This window comes from Botrytis fragariae, assembly GCF_013461495.1.
Source record: "Botrytis fragariae strain BVB16 chromosome Unknown tig00000001, whole genome shotgun sequence".
In the NCBI taxonomy this organism is placed as follows: domain Eukaryota; kingdom Fungi; phylum Ascomycota; class Leotiomycetes; order Helotiales; family Sclerotiniaceae; genus Botrytis; species Botrytis fragariae.
Window position 1 is genome coordinate 1,774,961 of NW_023500987.1, and position 15,232 is coordinate 1,790,192.

General features: G+C 42.9%; 5 protein-coding genes across 5 annotated transcripts; 3 read left to right on the forward strand and 2 right to left on the reverse strand.

The window, feature by feature from the left end:
- Positions 1-2,187: 2,187 nt before the first annotated feature.
- On the forward strand, positions 2,188-5,883 carry Bfra_000544 (putative atp-dependent dna helicase mph1 protein; the record flags this gene model as incomplete). Its single annotated transcript, XM_037330990.1, has 1 exon — positions 2,188-5,883. The coding sequence occupies one exon, from the start codon at positions 2,188-2,190 to the stop codon at positions 5,881-5,883; it is 3,696 nt and encodes a 1,231-aa protein (XP_037197323.1).
- Positions 5,884-6,287: 404 nt separating this feature from the next.
- Bfra_000545 (putative arsenite efflux transporter protein) lies at positions 6,288-7,805 on the reverse strand (the record flags this gene model as incomplete). The annotated part of the gene is given in 6 exon segments (XM_037330991.1): positions 6,288-6,364; positions 6,420-6,930; positions 6,945-6,998; positions 7,055-7,141; positions 7,208-7,350; positions 7,487-7,805. 6 exon segments carry the CDS (start codon positions 7,803-7,805, stop codon positions 6,288-6,290), a joined length of 1,191 nt encoding a protein of 396 aa, XP_037197324.1.
- Positions 7,806-8,645: 840 nt separating this feature from the next.
- On the reverse strand, positions 8,646-9,594 carry Bfra_000546 (putative proteasome component pre4 protein; the record flags this gene model as incomplete). Its single annotated transcript, XM_037330992.1, has 4 exons — positions 8,646-8,683; positions 8,736-9,302; positions 9,356-9,503; positions 9,565-9,594. The coding sequence occupies 4 exons, from the start codon at positions 9,592-9,594 to the stop codon at positions 8,646-8,648; spliced, it is 783 nt and encodes a 260-aa protein (XP_037197325.1).
- A 317-nt stretch (positions 9,595-9,911) lies between these two features.
- Bfra_000547 (uncharacterized protein) lies at positions 9,912-10,901 on the forward strand (the record flags this gene model as incomplete). The annotated part of the gene is made up of 3 exons (XM_037330993.1): positions 9,912-9,989; positions 10,055-10,106; positions 10,162-10,901. The coding sequence occupies 3 exons, from the start codon at positions 9,912-9,914 to the stop codon at positions 10,899-10,901; spliced, it is 870 nt and encodes a 289-aa protein (XP_037197326.1).
- A 1,311-nt stretch (positions 10,902-12,212) lies between these two features.
- On the forward strand, positions 12,213-14,528 carry Bfra_000548 (putative serine threonine-protein kinase chk2 protein; the record flags this gene model as incomplete). The annotated part of the gene is made up of 4 exons (XM_037330994.1): positions 12,213-12,254; positions 12,322-12,880; positions 12,936-13,528; positions 13,584-14,528. 4 exons carry the CDS (start codon positions 12,213-12,215, stop codon positions 14,526-14,528), a joined length of 2,139 nt encoding a protein of 712 aa, XP_037197327.1.
- Positions 14,529-15,232: the final 704 nt, after the last annotated feature.

The window sequence follows — 15,232 nt, forward strand, 5'->3', positions numbered from 1 at the left end:
AATACAACGACTAGTCCCGTTGTAAACCTGCCAGAAAAAGACGCCATAGATGTGACGCTAGAGCTTGATACTGTACACATACATTTCATGCAAGGGTAAATGTTATAATCAGATCAACGAAAAGAGCCTCCAAATACGTACTGATCTACAGATCTTTGTTTCAAATAAATTTCGAGGTTCATCTCGCTGTTTCTTAGTTCGACTTCAGAAAGTTGAAAACTATAACAAAAATGTTTTTCGAATTTTGCTTCTTTGTGTCTAGCAGACCCGAGTTGACACTAATAGGTAGAGTATATGTACTGGTTGTATGCTTACGATTTGATAGAGCCATTCGCGACTTATAGGTATATGAGTTGATTGAAAAGATAAAGTGGTAATGCGAAAATGACTGGTCAAATTTAAAATCTTGAGCTATTCTCTCAATGCTCTAGACGTCGCAGATTCCAGTGGCTGCCAATCGTGACTTGTGAGATCCATAGAATATTGTTTCTATGCTAGAGATGACCTGATAGTATTTGGGATACTGGGAAGGTGATTGTTCTCCAATCATTCGCTTTGAGAAAGTTGCACATGAAACTTTGAAAGAATGGTCAGCATACGTTATCGAAGTAACTTCTATATTCTGAAGACTTTGTATAGTCTGCTAATTCTTAGCTTCAAGTCAATTATGATCAAATAGCTGTTGGCCTATTGTGTGGTGAAAAATGCCTCGCTTCCCTACACGTCTCGCTTCTAGGTGCATCTCGTTGGAGAGATATCTTACGTCTCTTTAAGACTTAACATTTAAATCTTTATCTTTGCAAAATAAAAGGAAGCGCAACAAGCATAAAGCTAAAACCGGACAAGAAGAGCATGCTTGGCTATTGAATTTTACAGACAGAATTGTATTCGCTGTCAAAAGAGGAGCTATATCAGGTTTCTACATATCAGAATGGTAGTTGGAGCAGAGTGTTGAGAGAACGAGATCAAGATTTCTCAAAAGTTTTGGAATTAATAAACAAAATGGCAATGTGGATATATCCAGAACCATTTCTATTGTGGCTTGGAGATCTCAACCCAATGAGGCAGATGTATTGGATTTCGATATCTTGCCAATTGCTCATATCTTTCTGCAAAGGTTATTTCAACGGTCCTTTCTTAGCATATAGTCTCTTTCCCAAAATGCTATTAGAAAAAAACTCGTCTATTAGATTCAACAGTGTTCTATTGACTGCTTTTATCATTTGTATGTGAAGCAGTTCCAGCTATAGATATATGTGGTATAACTACAGAGCCCGGTATATTAAACGAAATTATATGCTATTTTGCGTTAATTACATTCTTCCAGTTGTTGTATTTTAATACAAATTTGACAACCCCTTTTAATAATACAAAAAATCTTCTAGAGTTTTGGTATCCAGTTCTTGTATTACTTTATTATATAAAATCACAAACCTCTGTAAATCTTTTCCTTCTCTATAAAAAGGGCGAATCTAGTATGGAGTATCAAGTAAAACAATTTCGGCTATGACACTAGCTTATACTTCTCTTGTATGAGCGAGCTACTCATAAAACTTTCTAGATCCAGCATAATTAGTACTTTTATGTAGCTGCTTATGGAGGCTTCGAGGATGGTCTTTTCAGACTTAGGTGTCATAGTTATTCCGTGTCCTCAAAAATGCTCCGGTGATTCAATACCTGTAATATGGCGTCATAACAAAACCGCGAAGAATATAGGTCTTTCAGAGTAGAAATCATTTTGTTGGTATTTTCATTGACCATTTTTGGAATACCGATTTGGCACTCTTGAATGTTGATTGGTAGATATTCACAGGTATCTGAAATAACTCAACCCTCAAAATCCCTCATTTTGCACTACGTTAATATCACTCTATTGCACTGAAATTAGAATATTGGTATTAGATATTGTTCACGTAACGAAGTTGAATCACAAAGCTTGATATTTATCTTTATGTTGAAGTCTTTTGAATGAAAGAGAAACTCGGATTAACTGCAATTAAAGCGAATTTTGTACGGCATGCCAAACCACCAAAATATCGCTTCAGTGTACGTCGTCACGTGTTAACGTGATTTTGCTTTCCCCAATCAGCGTGCGATAAGGAACGCGATTTGGCCATTTCGATAATCGCGACAGCTTTCTCATGGCTCCATCCAACACACCAAGGAAACACCTCAAACTTGACAGAGATGTCGGATGATGAATATGGAGATATCGACGAAGATGTTTGGGATGTAGCCGAAGCATTGACTCAAGCGTCGCAAACTCTACCATCCAATTCCCCTCATCGCAGAAAACGAAGGCGAATCAGCTCAGGCCAAGAGCTCGACGATTACAATGATGATGATTTCTCAATTCAGCAACGACCGCAAGGCTCTACATCTAGCGACCACGATGAAGGAGACGAGAAAAAGCAGTCGAAATACAGGATACATCTCGGGGCAGAAGAAGTACCGGCAGCAGTCATCATGGGGGCGACACAAGCGGATGGAATGCCTGATTCGAGTCCTTATAGAATTAGAGGACCTATATATAAAAGGCCGAGACCGCTCCTATCACCAGAATTAGAGCCCAAGCCCACACCAGCATTGGCTTCTGTGTTCCGGCCTACCAAAGCCCAGAAACAGAATATTGTTCCCCAGCCCGCGCCAGCCGTCGCCTATGATTTCTCCAAAGAGCTCGAGGATTTACCGTCCGATGCTTTCTCTCCAAGCCCGCCACAACAAGACATATCAACTGGTTTGATTACGATAAACTCATCGCCGCCATTCGAAATTACACAATCACTTCGTTCTCAGCGACTGGTCGCACCACAGAATGGCCTTCACCAAACTACACTCTTTGGTGGTCGTGCTCCAAACCCGGCGCCATCTTCCACTCAAGCTAAAAAAGTGCATAATTATTTGGTAGATAAGGTCCCAGAACCACCGACGCATCATTCTTTGGACCGAAAGGCTATCAAAACATGGGTGTATCCAAACAATTTAGGCCCAGAACGGCGATATCAATACACCATCGTACATAAAGGACTTTTTAACAATCTCTTGGTCGCTTTACCAACAGGTCTCGGGAAGACATTTATCGCAGCGACCATCATGCTCAACTTCTTCCGGTGGACGAAAGATTCACAAATAGTTTTTATGGCGCCAACAAAACCTTTGGTGTCTCAGCAAGTTAAAGCTTGCTTCGAGATTGCGGGTATACCGAGATCATCAACGACTATGCTGACAGGAGATCAGACCCCGGCTTTAAGAGCCGAAGAATGGGATGAAAAGAGAGTGTTTTTCATGACGCCACAGACTGTCGAAAATGATTTGAAAACTGGTATAGCTGACCCTAAGAGGATCGCACTTCTGGTTGTTGACGAAGCACATCGAGCAACTGGCAAATACGCATATACTAAGGTTGTTGAGTTTCTGCGAAGATTCAATAAGAGTTTTCGTGTACTTGCTTTGACAGCCACCCCTGGATCAACCGTGGAAGCAGTTCAGGAGGTAATCGATAATTTGGAGATTGCTGAGGTTGAAATTCGAACAGAAGAGTCTATCGACATTAAGGAGTACGTTCATCGGCGAGATATCACTGAGATTCTCATAGATCCTTCCGATGAAATCATTATGATTAGAGACCTCTTTAGCAAAGCGCTTCAGCCGCTTGTGAATTTGTTATGCTCGCAGAAGGCCTATTACAATAAGGATCCTATGTCACTCACTCAGTTTGGCATGCTTACAGCCAGAAAGACGTGGATGGCATCTGGTGCAGGTAAGACTGCAAACATGGGCGTCAAAGGAATGATGAATGCCTTGTTCACTGTGTTGACGAGTATGGGGCATGCAATAAAAATTCTCAACTTCCATGGAATCGGGCCTTTCTTTTCGAATATCAAGGATTTCCGGGCAGAGGTCGAGGGAAACAAAAAGGGTGGGAAATATAAAAATCAAGTCGTCAATGATCCAGACTTTAAAAAGATGATGGATAGGATTCAAAGTTGGATTAATAAGGAAGACTTTATTGGTCACCCAAAGCTCACTCATTTGTGCGATACAGTGCTGAATCACTTTCTTGACGCGGGCGCTGGGTTGACGGGTGGCAATATGCCACCTTCAAGCACTCGGGTAATTGTTTTCACCGAATACCGTGATAGTGCTGAAGATATAGCACGGGTACTCAACAAACATGGCCCAATGATCAAAGCATCTGTCTTTGTGGGCCAAAGCGACTCGAAGCGCTCAGAAGGTATGAATCAGGAGAAACAGCTTGAAACCATTCGAAAATTTAAAGCAGGAGGCATAAATGTTATAGTTGCGACCAGTATCGGTGAAGAGGGTTTGGATATTGGAGAAGTTGACCTGATCGTCTGTTATGACTCTTCTTCATCCCCTATTAGGATGCTGCAGCGAATGGGACGTACAGGAAGAAAGAGAGCTGGTAAGATTGTTCTCCTTCTCATGCGCGGGAAGGAGGAAGATTCATACAAGAAGTCGAAGGACAATTATGAGCAGATGCAAAGAATGATTAGTTCTGGTTCTCGCTTCACTTTTCGCCACGATTTATCTGCTCGTATCATTCCGAGAGACATTAAGCCTGAGGTCGAAAAACGTTTTATTGAAATTCCTCCGGAAAATACCCAAGATCCGTCTTTGCCGGAACCGAAACGACGTGCCAAAGCTAAGAAGAAGCCTGCCAAAAAATTCCATATGCCTGATGGTGTTGAAACGGGTTTTCGTAACGCATCGAAACTCAATGGCAGTGTTGCAGGCTCCACTTCAGCAATCTTCGGCATCAAACGAAAGCCTAATGAGCTAGATGATGATGAGCTAGCGCCAGTGCCCTTACTCGACTCCGTGTTACTAAGTGAGAGAGATATGGCAGAGCTTGATCGCCGTTTTTTAAGAGTGCCAGATGGTGCTTTGGAAGAGGTCGAGATGCCCGATTTGACAGCTCAGCCAAGCACACAACGATCTCTAACTATGACAGCTAAGGTTTCACACGGAAAATACACCAGAAAATGCGTAGATCTATTCAGCAGGCTTTCGAGATCCCAAGCACCTGCGAACCGTGATATCAAACCATACGGAGATGAAGCACCATCTGACCTCGGTAAAATGCCAACGATGCCATTAGAAGCGGAACTACTCGCTAGAGTCCCTAAAGCCTCTAAAGCTCCAAAGCTCACACAAGTTGCAAAGCTTTCTAAAGTCACCAAAACCACATCCGCGCCTAAGAAAACACCCGCACCCAGAAAAGCCATATCCAAAAAGGCTCCAGCAAGTCGTAACCGCCCTCCTCGACACGAGAATTCTGACTCGGAAGATAGTACCGCATCCATGGCCATGGTATCCAATCTCCGCTCTTCTCAAATTCCTCAACCAACACCTGATTCCGAAGAAGAAGGGCCAGGTGAAAGAGTTGACAGAACCAGTGACATGGAAGATCTAGAAGCGAGTGACGATTCGGATCTGGGAAGTCTGGTTGATTTTATCGATCCTACGCAAATCCAAACCCAGATGACCCTTACAGGGACGTCCAACTTTTCGTCAAGCCCACCACAGATGGAGAAGTGGGATGGAGATGAGAGACAAAAGGAGAGTGGAAAAGGTGGATTGTTGGGAAGGGCAGTGGAGAGGGATAAAGCTAAGAATCTGTCTTCTGAGAGACCGGTACCTATGATGACACAAGACAGTAGCGCTGATGACCTACCTACCATCGAGGATCTCGTCAGAGGTGATGCTGTCACTAAAAAAAGTGTAGATTTCCCATCCAGTAGTATATTGAGTAGTGGGAAGAAAGCGACGCCGAACATGTTTACGAGGAAGAGGGATGGTGATATCAGGGGAAGAGGAAACAAGCGGAGAATTGTGGATAGTGACGACAGCGATGAATGAATCTGTAGTGTGCCAGTATCATACATACGTCCTTCCTTTTTGGAATTTGCAGCGGATTGCTTAGCGTTGGAGTTGCTAGGTGTATTGCTTGGCGTGTTGCTATATATTGGTGGTCATTATGTGTACATGTAATTCTCTGACGATATGTACTGCATATGGGAGGAATGAAAATAATTATTAGTGATGATACTTGGCTATTATTCCTGATGCCTGAGGATTATCGGGAGCTAAGCATGCAATATTATCCACCGTCTGATCATGAATTATGTATTACTTTGTGAAAGGTTTGACATGCAATCCTTCTACTACTTCCCTCATACACCCCTGAGCTCACCAAAGAATGCAAGTGATGTTCTCAATTGAATTCTTCACGTGTACACCTAACTTCTACTCCGCTCTAAACTCTAATCTTTCCATCCCCTTCTCTCCCCAATCCACCTTACCACATATACCAACCCCAGCAACACTGGCACCTCAATCACTATAGAAAAATATCAGTAAGCATCTTCCCAACGAGGCATATCCAGAATACATACACGGGCCAACTGTAGCAGCTAAAGCCTGTTCACTATCCGCGCCATACGTCGCAACAGCCACAGCAATAGCCAGCTCGAAGTTATTGCTTGCCGCCGTGAAACTTTGCGTCGTGGCAACCTTATATCCGAATCCCATTCTCGCACACACGAATAAAGTTAAGAAGAAGATGATCGCAAAGTAAACAATGAGAGGGGCTGCAACTCGTACAACCGAAACTATCTGCTGAATGACATGTTGACCCTGACTTGCGAAAAGGATCAAGATAGTGGCCAAGAGACCCAGCAGGGAGAGAGGCGAGAGGTATTTGAGGAAAACAGTGTCGTACCAGGAGGGAGATGTGAGGCGGCGGAGGAGGAAACGTGTAAGGATGGCGGCTGCGAGAGGAATGCCGAGGAAGACTGCTACGCTGGAGGCGATGGTTGAGTAGGAGAACTCAGCAGGGCCTTCGGCGCCTGATATGACGGAGATGAAAAGCACGGAAAGGGGGCAAAGAGAACCATTTGCAATAGACTGTTTATAGCCACGAGGATAGCGCAGTAGGAAGTTGAGCCGCCGGCTAGGCCGGTCCATATTAGGACCTAAGAGGGATTAGTCGACTAAGTTTTAAGCATGAAATAAGAGGAAGGTGAAATACCATGGCAATACAGCGAGCTATTCCGACAAGTATCAGACCAGATCGAAGCTCTTCTTTGTCAGGTAGGAAGGCCCATGCTAGAGCTAACTGTATGTGAGTTCTCGTTAGCTATGTTGTGACGGGGTCAAAGGTAGGTAGGAAAGGTTTAAGTACCATCAACAATGGGGCAACAATCCAATTAACGACCAGACTAAATCCGATCTGAACCCAGATATCCTTTTTCTGAAAGACGAGATGCAAGGTTTCGAATTTGACCTTGCAAAGAATTGGATACATCATTGCTAATAAACAAACAGCTATATTATCATTGTTGTATTAGCGTGGAAAGCAAATTGGTACATCTTAACCTTTCCTCCAGATTAGATGCTCAAGTCAAGATGCTCTGTCATTATACTTCACTATAAACCAGGAAGGAAGTAAAGAAGCACGAACCGATCGGCACACTAACACCCACAAACTCTCCCTTTTGCAATGCAGTCCCGACGTTAGGTACGAAATTTCCCAGCAAGATACCAATAGCCATAGCGAGAAAGATCCATAAAGCTAGGAGCCGATCAAGCCACCCTAAACTTTTGAAAAGGGAAGTTTTTGGGTGATCTGTCTGGAAATCATCCCGAGGCTCGGGTGGTACTTGGAGGTGGGAGTTCTTCTCAATGTCTATAGAGTGAGATGGGACATCCGAGGAAGATTTTGGGAACTTGTTCATAGATTCTGGAGAGGCGATATCTTCAGAGGCGAGGACTTTAGTCATATTGAATAGACTTTTATTGGACTAAACGCTTTGAAGATTTTCTCTATCGAAAACAGAACTTCTGTTCTTGGAAATATAGTGATTAAGAAAGTTGAAGAACAGTAACATCTTGAAAAAAGTAAATAACCTACCATAAGAACATCACATTTTATATAAAAAAGCAGAAAGTACATCCTCTTGCTTCGGTTTCTCCCTACACTTTTGGCGAGGATAGCTTTGACCAATCAAAAGGTAGGAGTGACATTCATGGAGTGTCGAAACTAAGTGGGGCTAGGACATGCACATGTTACTTTACTTGGCTGTTTAGATAACGCGAGATCGCTATTCTTCTCGAAAACAGCTATCTATCTATATAAACAGCAATAGCCTTATAGTATTTGAGAATTCTAGGTGATTACTAACTAGATATGTGTGAGCGCAACCTAAGGAGTAGAAAAACTGCATTTACGCCCCTTCTTTGTAGTAGAACGCCCCTTCGTTAATGTTGACGTTTGAGCTTCACGGAACCAACTTCATAGCATCATCTATTCTAACATGAGAGGCTGAAAGAGGTGGTTGAATGCACCTACCTAAATACATCAACAGTACGTCTGGAGACTCTACCCTTGAGATTCCACAAAACCATGGCAAGAATTGACTTCCTAAACTTTCAAAATTTGACACAATATCTTGCACCTATGGAAAAGCCAAAGATCAAAACAATATTCAAATGACTAAGAAAATAACTTGGAGATGGGATGGATGGTGTTTGTTAACCACGAGGCAAGGAACCTCAAAACTTGATATGCTTCATTTCATCATTGTCTAGTTTACAGCGCAAGGTATATTAAAATCATTCGTTTAGTTGACCTGGGTCCCGTATCCCCGAATTTGTTCAGCTATTTGACTGTTAGCACACTATCACGGAGTGTTTAATACTTGAAATCTTACCGAAAGCCCAACTTTGCTTCTCCAATTCTTCATTCTCCTTCAAATCGATACCCTCCTTTGTGATAACCGCAATCGAATACTTGTCCATACTCCTAGCATCTCTGTAAAACAAGACCTTCATGCTCTCTTTAACTGCCTCTAAAGCCACTTCTTTGGTCAAGTTCGCAGCAGCTTCCTCATCTGGTGCAACCTTTCTTAACAACGGCTGGGCCAAATGCGCACCGAATCCAGTAGCCAAACTTGGAGAAGAGAATGTGGTGCCCAATAAATCGGCGCTCGCCAAGAAAGGTTTATCGTGTTCATCCAATCCTGCGACCAGTAAAGTGTTCCATAGAGGATTAAAATCGGATCGACGCTTGTAAAGGACTTTGGAGAGGTATTTGTGGAGATTATGAGCGTTGAGGGTGTGGCCTGATGCGCCGTAAGCTTCTTCGGTATCGAGGGACTGGAGAAGTCGGTCCAGGTATTGCATATCTGATACATCGCCACCAAATCCAACAACGGATGTATCTGCGAACTTTCGAAGACGTTTTACGTCTGTGAATCGTGCGAGAGAACCATATGATGCTATTGGAATTGTTAGTGAGATGCATTTGGAGCTTATAGTTTATAGACTATACCCAAGTTATCTGCTGCGATTACGACACCATCTTTAAACTTTAACGCCACAACCGATGTACCAGTGACGATGGGTGATTGAGTGTGTTGATTTGGTCCATTTTGTTGAAGATATGAAGCATCATAGGCGCCATAAACATCGTCTCTAGGCTATTTGAATGTCAGTAATCTGAATATAAGTCACTCATGTTGAGAGTATGTTTATACTTACACGGCCCCAAGCTTGTGGAAGGTGATTCATGATGTTTGAGGGTTTATTGGGATTGAAAGGTTGTTAAGGTATGGTGTGGTATCTTCAAATGTTCATGGGGGTAAAGTTATGGATAGTGTTGGAGCTTGAGGAACCCAAGCTCTCGTTGTTCCAGGCAGAGCTCGGGACGCGCCTTCTGCAACCTGAGGCCAAATATCGGGATGTAAGCCCCGAGAACCAATCTGGAGCACGGAAAGCTAGTACCAGTACCTAGTAGGTAGCTAAAGTCAAGAAGTTTATTTTATCACTTATGTGCCGGTGAATTTGAATGATCCTTCCTTATCGAAACCACTCGCAATACATTAACCATGGCAGGTTTAGTAGATTATGGAAGCAGCGATGAGGAGGACTCACTTCAGATTGAAAACCCGCAGACTTCTTCGAACGTAAGCTGAATGTTTTATTTAATGCAATTGGAATTTGTGAGAGTCACTGACATCATAGGCTATAGACTTCTGGAGATTTAATATCCTACAATTCTCCTACAAATGACACAGCAAAAGGTATGCGAACTTTACGGTAGATTTTTGATTTGTAGCACTTCTGACTGCTTGGAAGATGTGCAGCCACATGTGAAAGAGCTTCCATCTACGGAAACCTCACGGACTATTGAACTACCAAGCAATCCAAAACCAAACGCTCCACTCGTTGGACCACAACTGGGACCAGTCGAGGCGACTGGCTTCTCAGAATTAGAGGATGCCATGAACGGGGAACGGGATGGAGAACCACAGTCACCATACTCCGCGAATCGAGCTTTGCTACGAGATCTTACCCTTCCGACAGTTCCTAATTACGATATCCCCCCTTCACCCCCAGGCTCACCAGTAGCCGGTACGAATGCGAAATTCAAGCATTTCCTCGAACTTAAAAAGCAGGGTACACATTTCAATGAAAAGCTCGCAAAGTCAGCTGCGCTCAAAAATCCGAGTTTGATGCAGAAGCTCATGGACTTCGCGGATATTGACGAGGCGGAACAATATGCAACAATGCTTCCTCAGGATCTATGGGATCCGGCCGGATTCCCAGAGTATGCTCATAAGGAGGAACTCGCGAAAAGCCAGCAAAAAATCTTGAAGGAAAGAGAAGAAAAGAAAGCTCGAGGTCAAAGGGAAGCTCTGGACTTCGTACCTGCAACAGCATCGGGCGAAACTCGCAGCGCGATTTCAAATACTGGTAGCATTAATGGAAAGGGACAAAAAAGTACTGCCGAACGAATCATGGCGGGACTCGATAAGGGCAGGTCCAATTCATCAAACACGCAAGGCGTCAAGAGAAAGACAAGATTCGAGAGTTGAGATTCACGGCCTATTGGCGAAGATCCGTTCGAAACTTCACAAAGACGTTTCAAGCTTCGACTTGAGGATTGGTACGACTTTAAGTCTTTACTTAAGAGGTTTGCGATCAATTTAAGGAAAGACCTTGGGACACTCGGAACACTCGAGATTCCATCATCATCGTAAGATCCCGGGGTGGAGAGCCTTGGTTGACATCAGATGACAAGAGACTCAGAGCCCATGTTTTACAATAGTCCAGCAGACCCATGAGGTTCCTTCTGATATTGTTTTTACTACTCGTGTATTCACAAGACCCGAGCAAGCATATATATCACGAGATATTGTATTGGACTAACTCCAGATGGAAGGGAAACGATTCAAATTAGAATTTGGATTGAGGCTCTCGATGATATTGAATGTAGTGAGGGCGAAAAATAGGAAAAAATCTAGCCCTCTGACCTAAATTCCGCTTCAAAATATCTTACTCGTGGCTTACATCTTCACCCCCACTGGCCATATGGCATACATTTATACTATATCCACATTCATTATATTAGTCTCAGTTCCACTCAACATGGGGAAACCGTGATTTTATACATAACCATCATGACGTTTGCCCGTGCGTAGAAGCTCACTGGTGTTTATGCTATTTTGTACTCGTAGATCATTTTCGATCATACAGCAAAAGTGTTGAAGTTGTACGAGATAGGTGAGTAGCTGGTACGAGCACTGATAGCAATACCATTAATCTCATTGCCAACATCAGTCGATACACGGATCTCTCCTTTCCCCGTGTGGATTGTTGCCTTGAGGACATTCTCTTTTGTGATACTGCCAATTCACCACATATAATATCACAAATACAAAAACAAAATATACTCTTTATAACAAGTGAATACTCAAGTAGAACCTCCTCTGCAGTTGGTGGGGTTTATGTGAATATATCGATACGATCGACACATTTTTCTATCACTTCTAGGCAGTAAAGGTCCCTAGTCCATTCTACCCCGAGCGGCCGAGCCCATATCCTTGGTATGGTATAGAGAAGATCCGGAGTACCTAGTCCCTCTGATTACCTATCGAAAAGTATGAATCCAACAATCAATTCCGACTCCCTAATCAAAAGAAAATAATATACTCCTCGCAAAAAAAACTGATAATCGGTTTGAATTGCTACTTACACAATTACTTTCATCAAAAATCAAAGCACTTGCAAGATCTGCAGAATCCCAACGCCTCCGCTCACTTCAATCTTCTAACTCTTACACTTTCTTCGAAATACAGTACTTCAAATCGCATCAAAACTCGAACTGACCTTCAATTTGTGTCAAGATGCCTTCAGAAAAAGGCAAAGGCAATTTAAAGCGCGATAGAGTAGGAAAATCGCTCCTTCCTTATAGTTTTTGAATTTCGAAAAGGCTGACATATAATCTCAACGTAGGTAGGAACGATCGAAGAGAGCGAATCATACAAAAAGCCGCGCCGATCAGAGAGACACTCACAGCCGGGTCACACTCCAATCTCGAATAAGCAGCACCTTCCTTCCCCAGTTACCCATCAAGGTTCATCTTCTAGTGATAATCTAAGAGATGGCACTGCAACACCACCAGAGGGTCGACCAAGCCAGATCCAGCACCGAACTCCAGAACCAAGTGAACGTTTCCTTAAGGATCCCGAAGCTTTGTCGTCCCCCGTTCGATACTCGCAAGCAAAAACTCAAGAATTGAGCCAATCACAAAGAGACGCAACTACATTGTCAAGTCAGGTTGAAGATGAGGAAGAGGAAGGTGTTTGGGGATACTTGATGCCTCTCAATTACAAGTATGGAAGACGTCTTGTCTTGAGGAGAAGAAATGCTTGTCCGTTGCCAGACAAGGATAGTGATCTTGGGAACCCTCGTAAAGGCAAAGATTTAAATAAGGAAGAAGAAGCTTATGAAGCTACTAAATTCAAAGGCATTGCTTCTGGAGGATACTTGATCGGACGACATCCAGAGTGTGGTAAGTGAAGCCCAGACAATCTGATACAAAAGTGTGGTACTAACAATTTTTCTAGATCTCAACATCGATGATATCAGGGTCTCCAATAGACATTGTCTCATTTTCACCGAAAATCAAGCAGGTCTAAACGTTGCATTTGTTGAGGATCTATCAAGCAATGGTACCTTCGTCAAAGAAAGTATCATTGGACGAAACAAGCGTCGTCAACTCGAAGATGGAGATGAAATAGAAGTAGTGGATGATGTCAGATTTGTCTTTCGATACCCGAAGTTGCGCGAAACCAGCAAATTTTTGCAGAAATACCTACTTCTAGAAAAACTTGGATCGGGACATTATGCAACGGTTTACTTATGCGTCGAAAGGGCTACAGGTCAACGCTTCGCTGTCAAAGTCTTTACAAGAAAGCCCGGCGTCGGAGAAAAACAAAGAATTGAAGGTTTGCAGCAAGAAATTGCAATACTAATGGGCGTCAGTCATCCAAACATTCTATGCTTAAAAGATACTTTTGATGAACCTGGCGCAACTTACCTCGTCCTAGAGCTCGCAGCGGAAGGAGAATTATTTAACTGGATTGTCAAAAAGGGTAAACTCACAGAAAAAGAAACAAGAAAGGTCTTCGTTCAATTGTTTGAAGGCTTGAAGTACTTGGTGAGTATTTGTCCTAACATCATTCCATTGCCTCTAGCTAACCAATCAATAAAAGCATGAACGTGGTATCGTACACAGAGATATCAAACCAGAGAATATTCTGATGACAGATGAAGAATTGCATGTAAAACTTGCAGACTTTGGTCTCTCAAAAATCATTGGAGAGGCGTCTTTTACAACAACGCTTTGTGGTACCCCAAGCTACGTAGCCCCGGAAATCCTCCAAGACAACAACCATCGAAGATACACTCGTGCAGTTGATATTTGGTCATTAGGAGTTGTTCTATACATATGCCTCTGTGGATTCCCACCATTTTCCGATGAATTGTATTCCAGGGACAATCCGTATGACCTCAAAGCCCAGATCAAGCTCGGTAGATTTGACTATCCTTCTCCATACTGGGACAGTATCGGGGATCCAGCATTGGATCTCATTGATCACATGTTGACAGTCGACCCGGAGCAGCGTTATACCGTTGATGAGTGCTTGGCGCATCCATGGATGACTCAGAAGACTCTCAATGTTCATGATAGCACAGACGGTCTAGTCGGTGGACTTGCAGGTCTCGACTTTAGCAAGCGTAAGATCGTAAGAGAGAGAACACTACTCAGCGATATCAACGAGGTCAAGGTTTCTAAGATCATTCACATCAACTCTGACAAACACCCTGTCAAGGTATACGTCAAAAATCCAAATGCTAAGTCTAATTGTATCAACCAGCCCTCAACTCAACAAGACCCTACACAAAACGGAACCAAGAATGAAGAAGTCCCAGCAGCTCAACGGGACCCAAATGAGTTCATTGAGATGGGTGGCAAGGGCGATCAAACTCTCTTCGACAACGCCGAGGGTAGCATCTATCCGGAGGATTTGGAGGCAAAAATCGAATCTCCCGTTAAATCCCACGAGATGAAGGCGCCAGAATCAAAATCCCCCAAATCCAAGACATCAAAGCCCGAGACCTCAAAATCCAAGACCCCAAAGAAGAATGGCAAATAATGAATTCTGGTTAAGCGATTTTGTCGATGATGGGATCAACCCTTTCCTGCATAGTTTTACCCTTGTATTATGTCTTTCTTTAACCTTTCCGCCTCTTTTCTGACTAAATTCTTCCTCTACTTGTACATACGTTGGGTGAGGTAGGGTAGGAGAAACTGCTGGGCATGCGGGCGAAAAGTCGTTTTTGATGCTCTCGTACCCGTTTAATGATTATGGAATAGCATGCATGTTGGAGCTATCTATATTGTGGCAGCGGGGAATCGAGGATTGATTGGGGACATCACGCATCATACCTACTAGTCATAAATAGATATTGTTAATATACCTTTAAGTTGTTCATTCGTTTGGAATTCCATAAAGTTCATTCCTTTGTATTTTGCACCTCTTCAACTTACAAAGGTTGTGACAGGCACCCTGTAATTCATGCTAAACGTTTAAAACTGTCGTAACAAGCATCATATCGTGTAGCACCAAAAAGCCATATATCTCAACAATGTATTTCATTCCACTGTCTATGAAAAAAGAGAGCTTGTCTGACTATTGACTTCCCTATGCAAATTGCAACTACGCTTTCGCAGAAGTAGATATCTAAAGAGAATCCATTGCATTCATCGCAATAGTAGCTAACTACAGTAGCACATACCATCCCTCCATCAAAAGATCCCAAACCGAGTTTTTAGTGCCCACAATTCGCTAAATCTCAT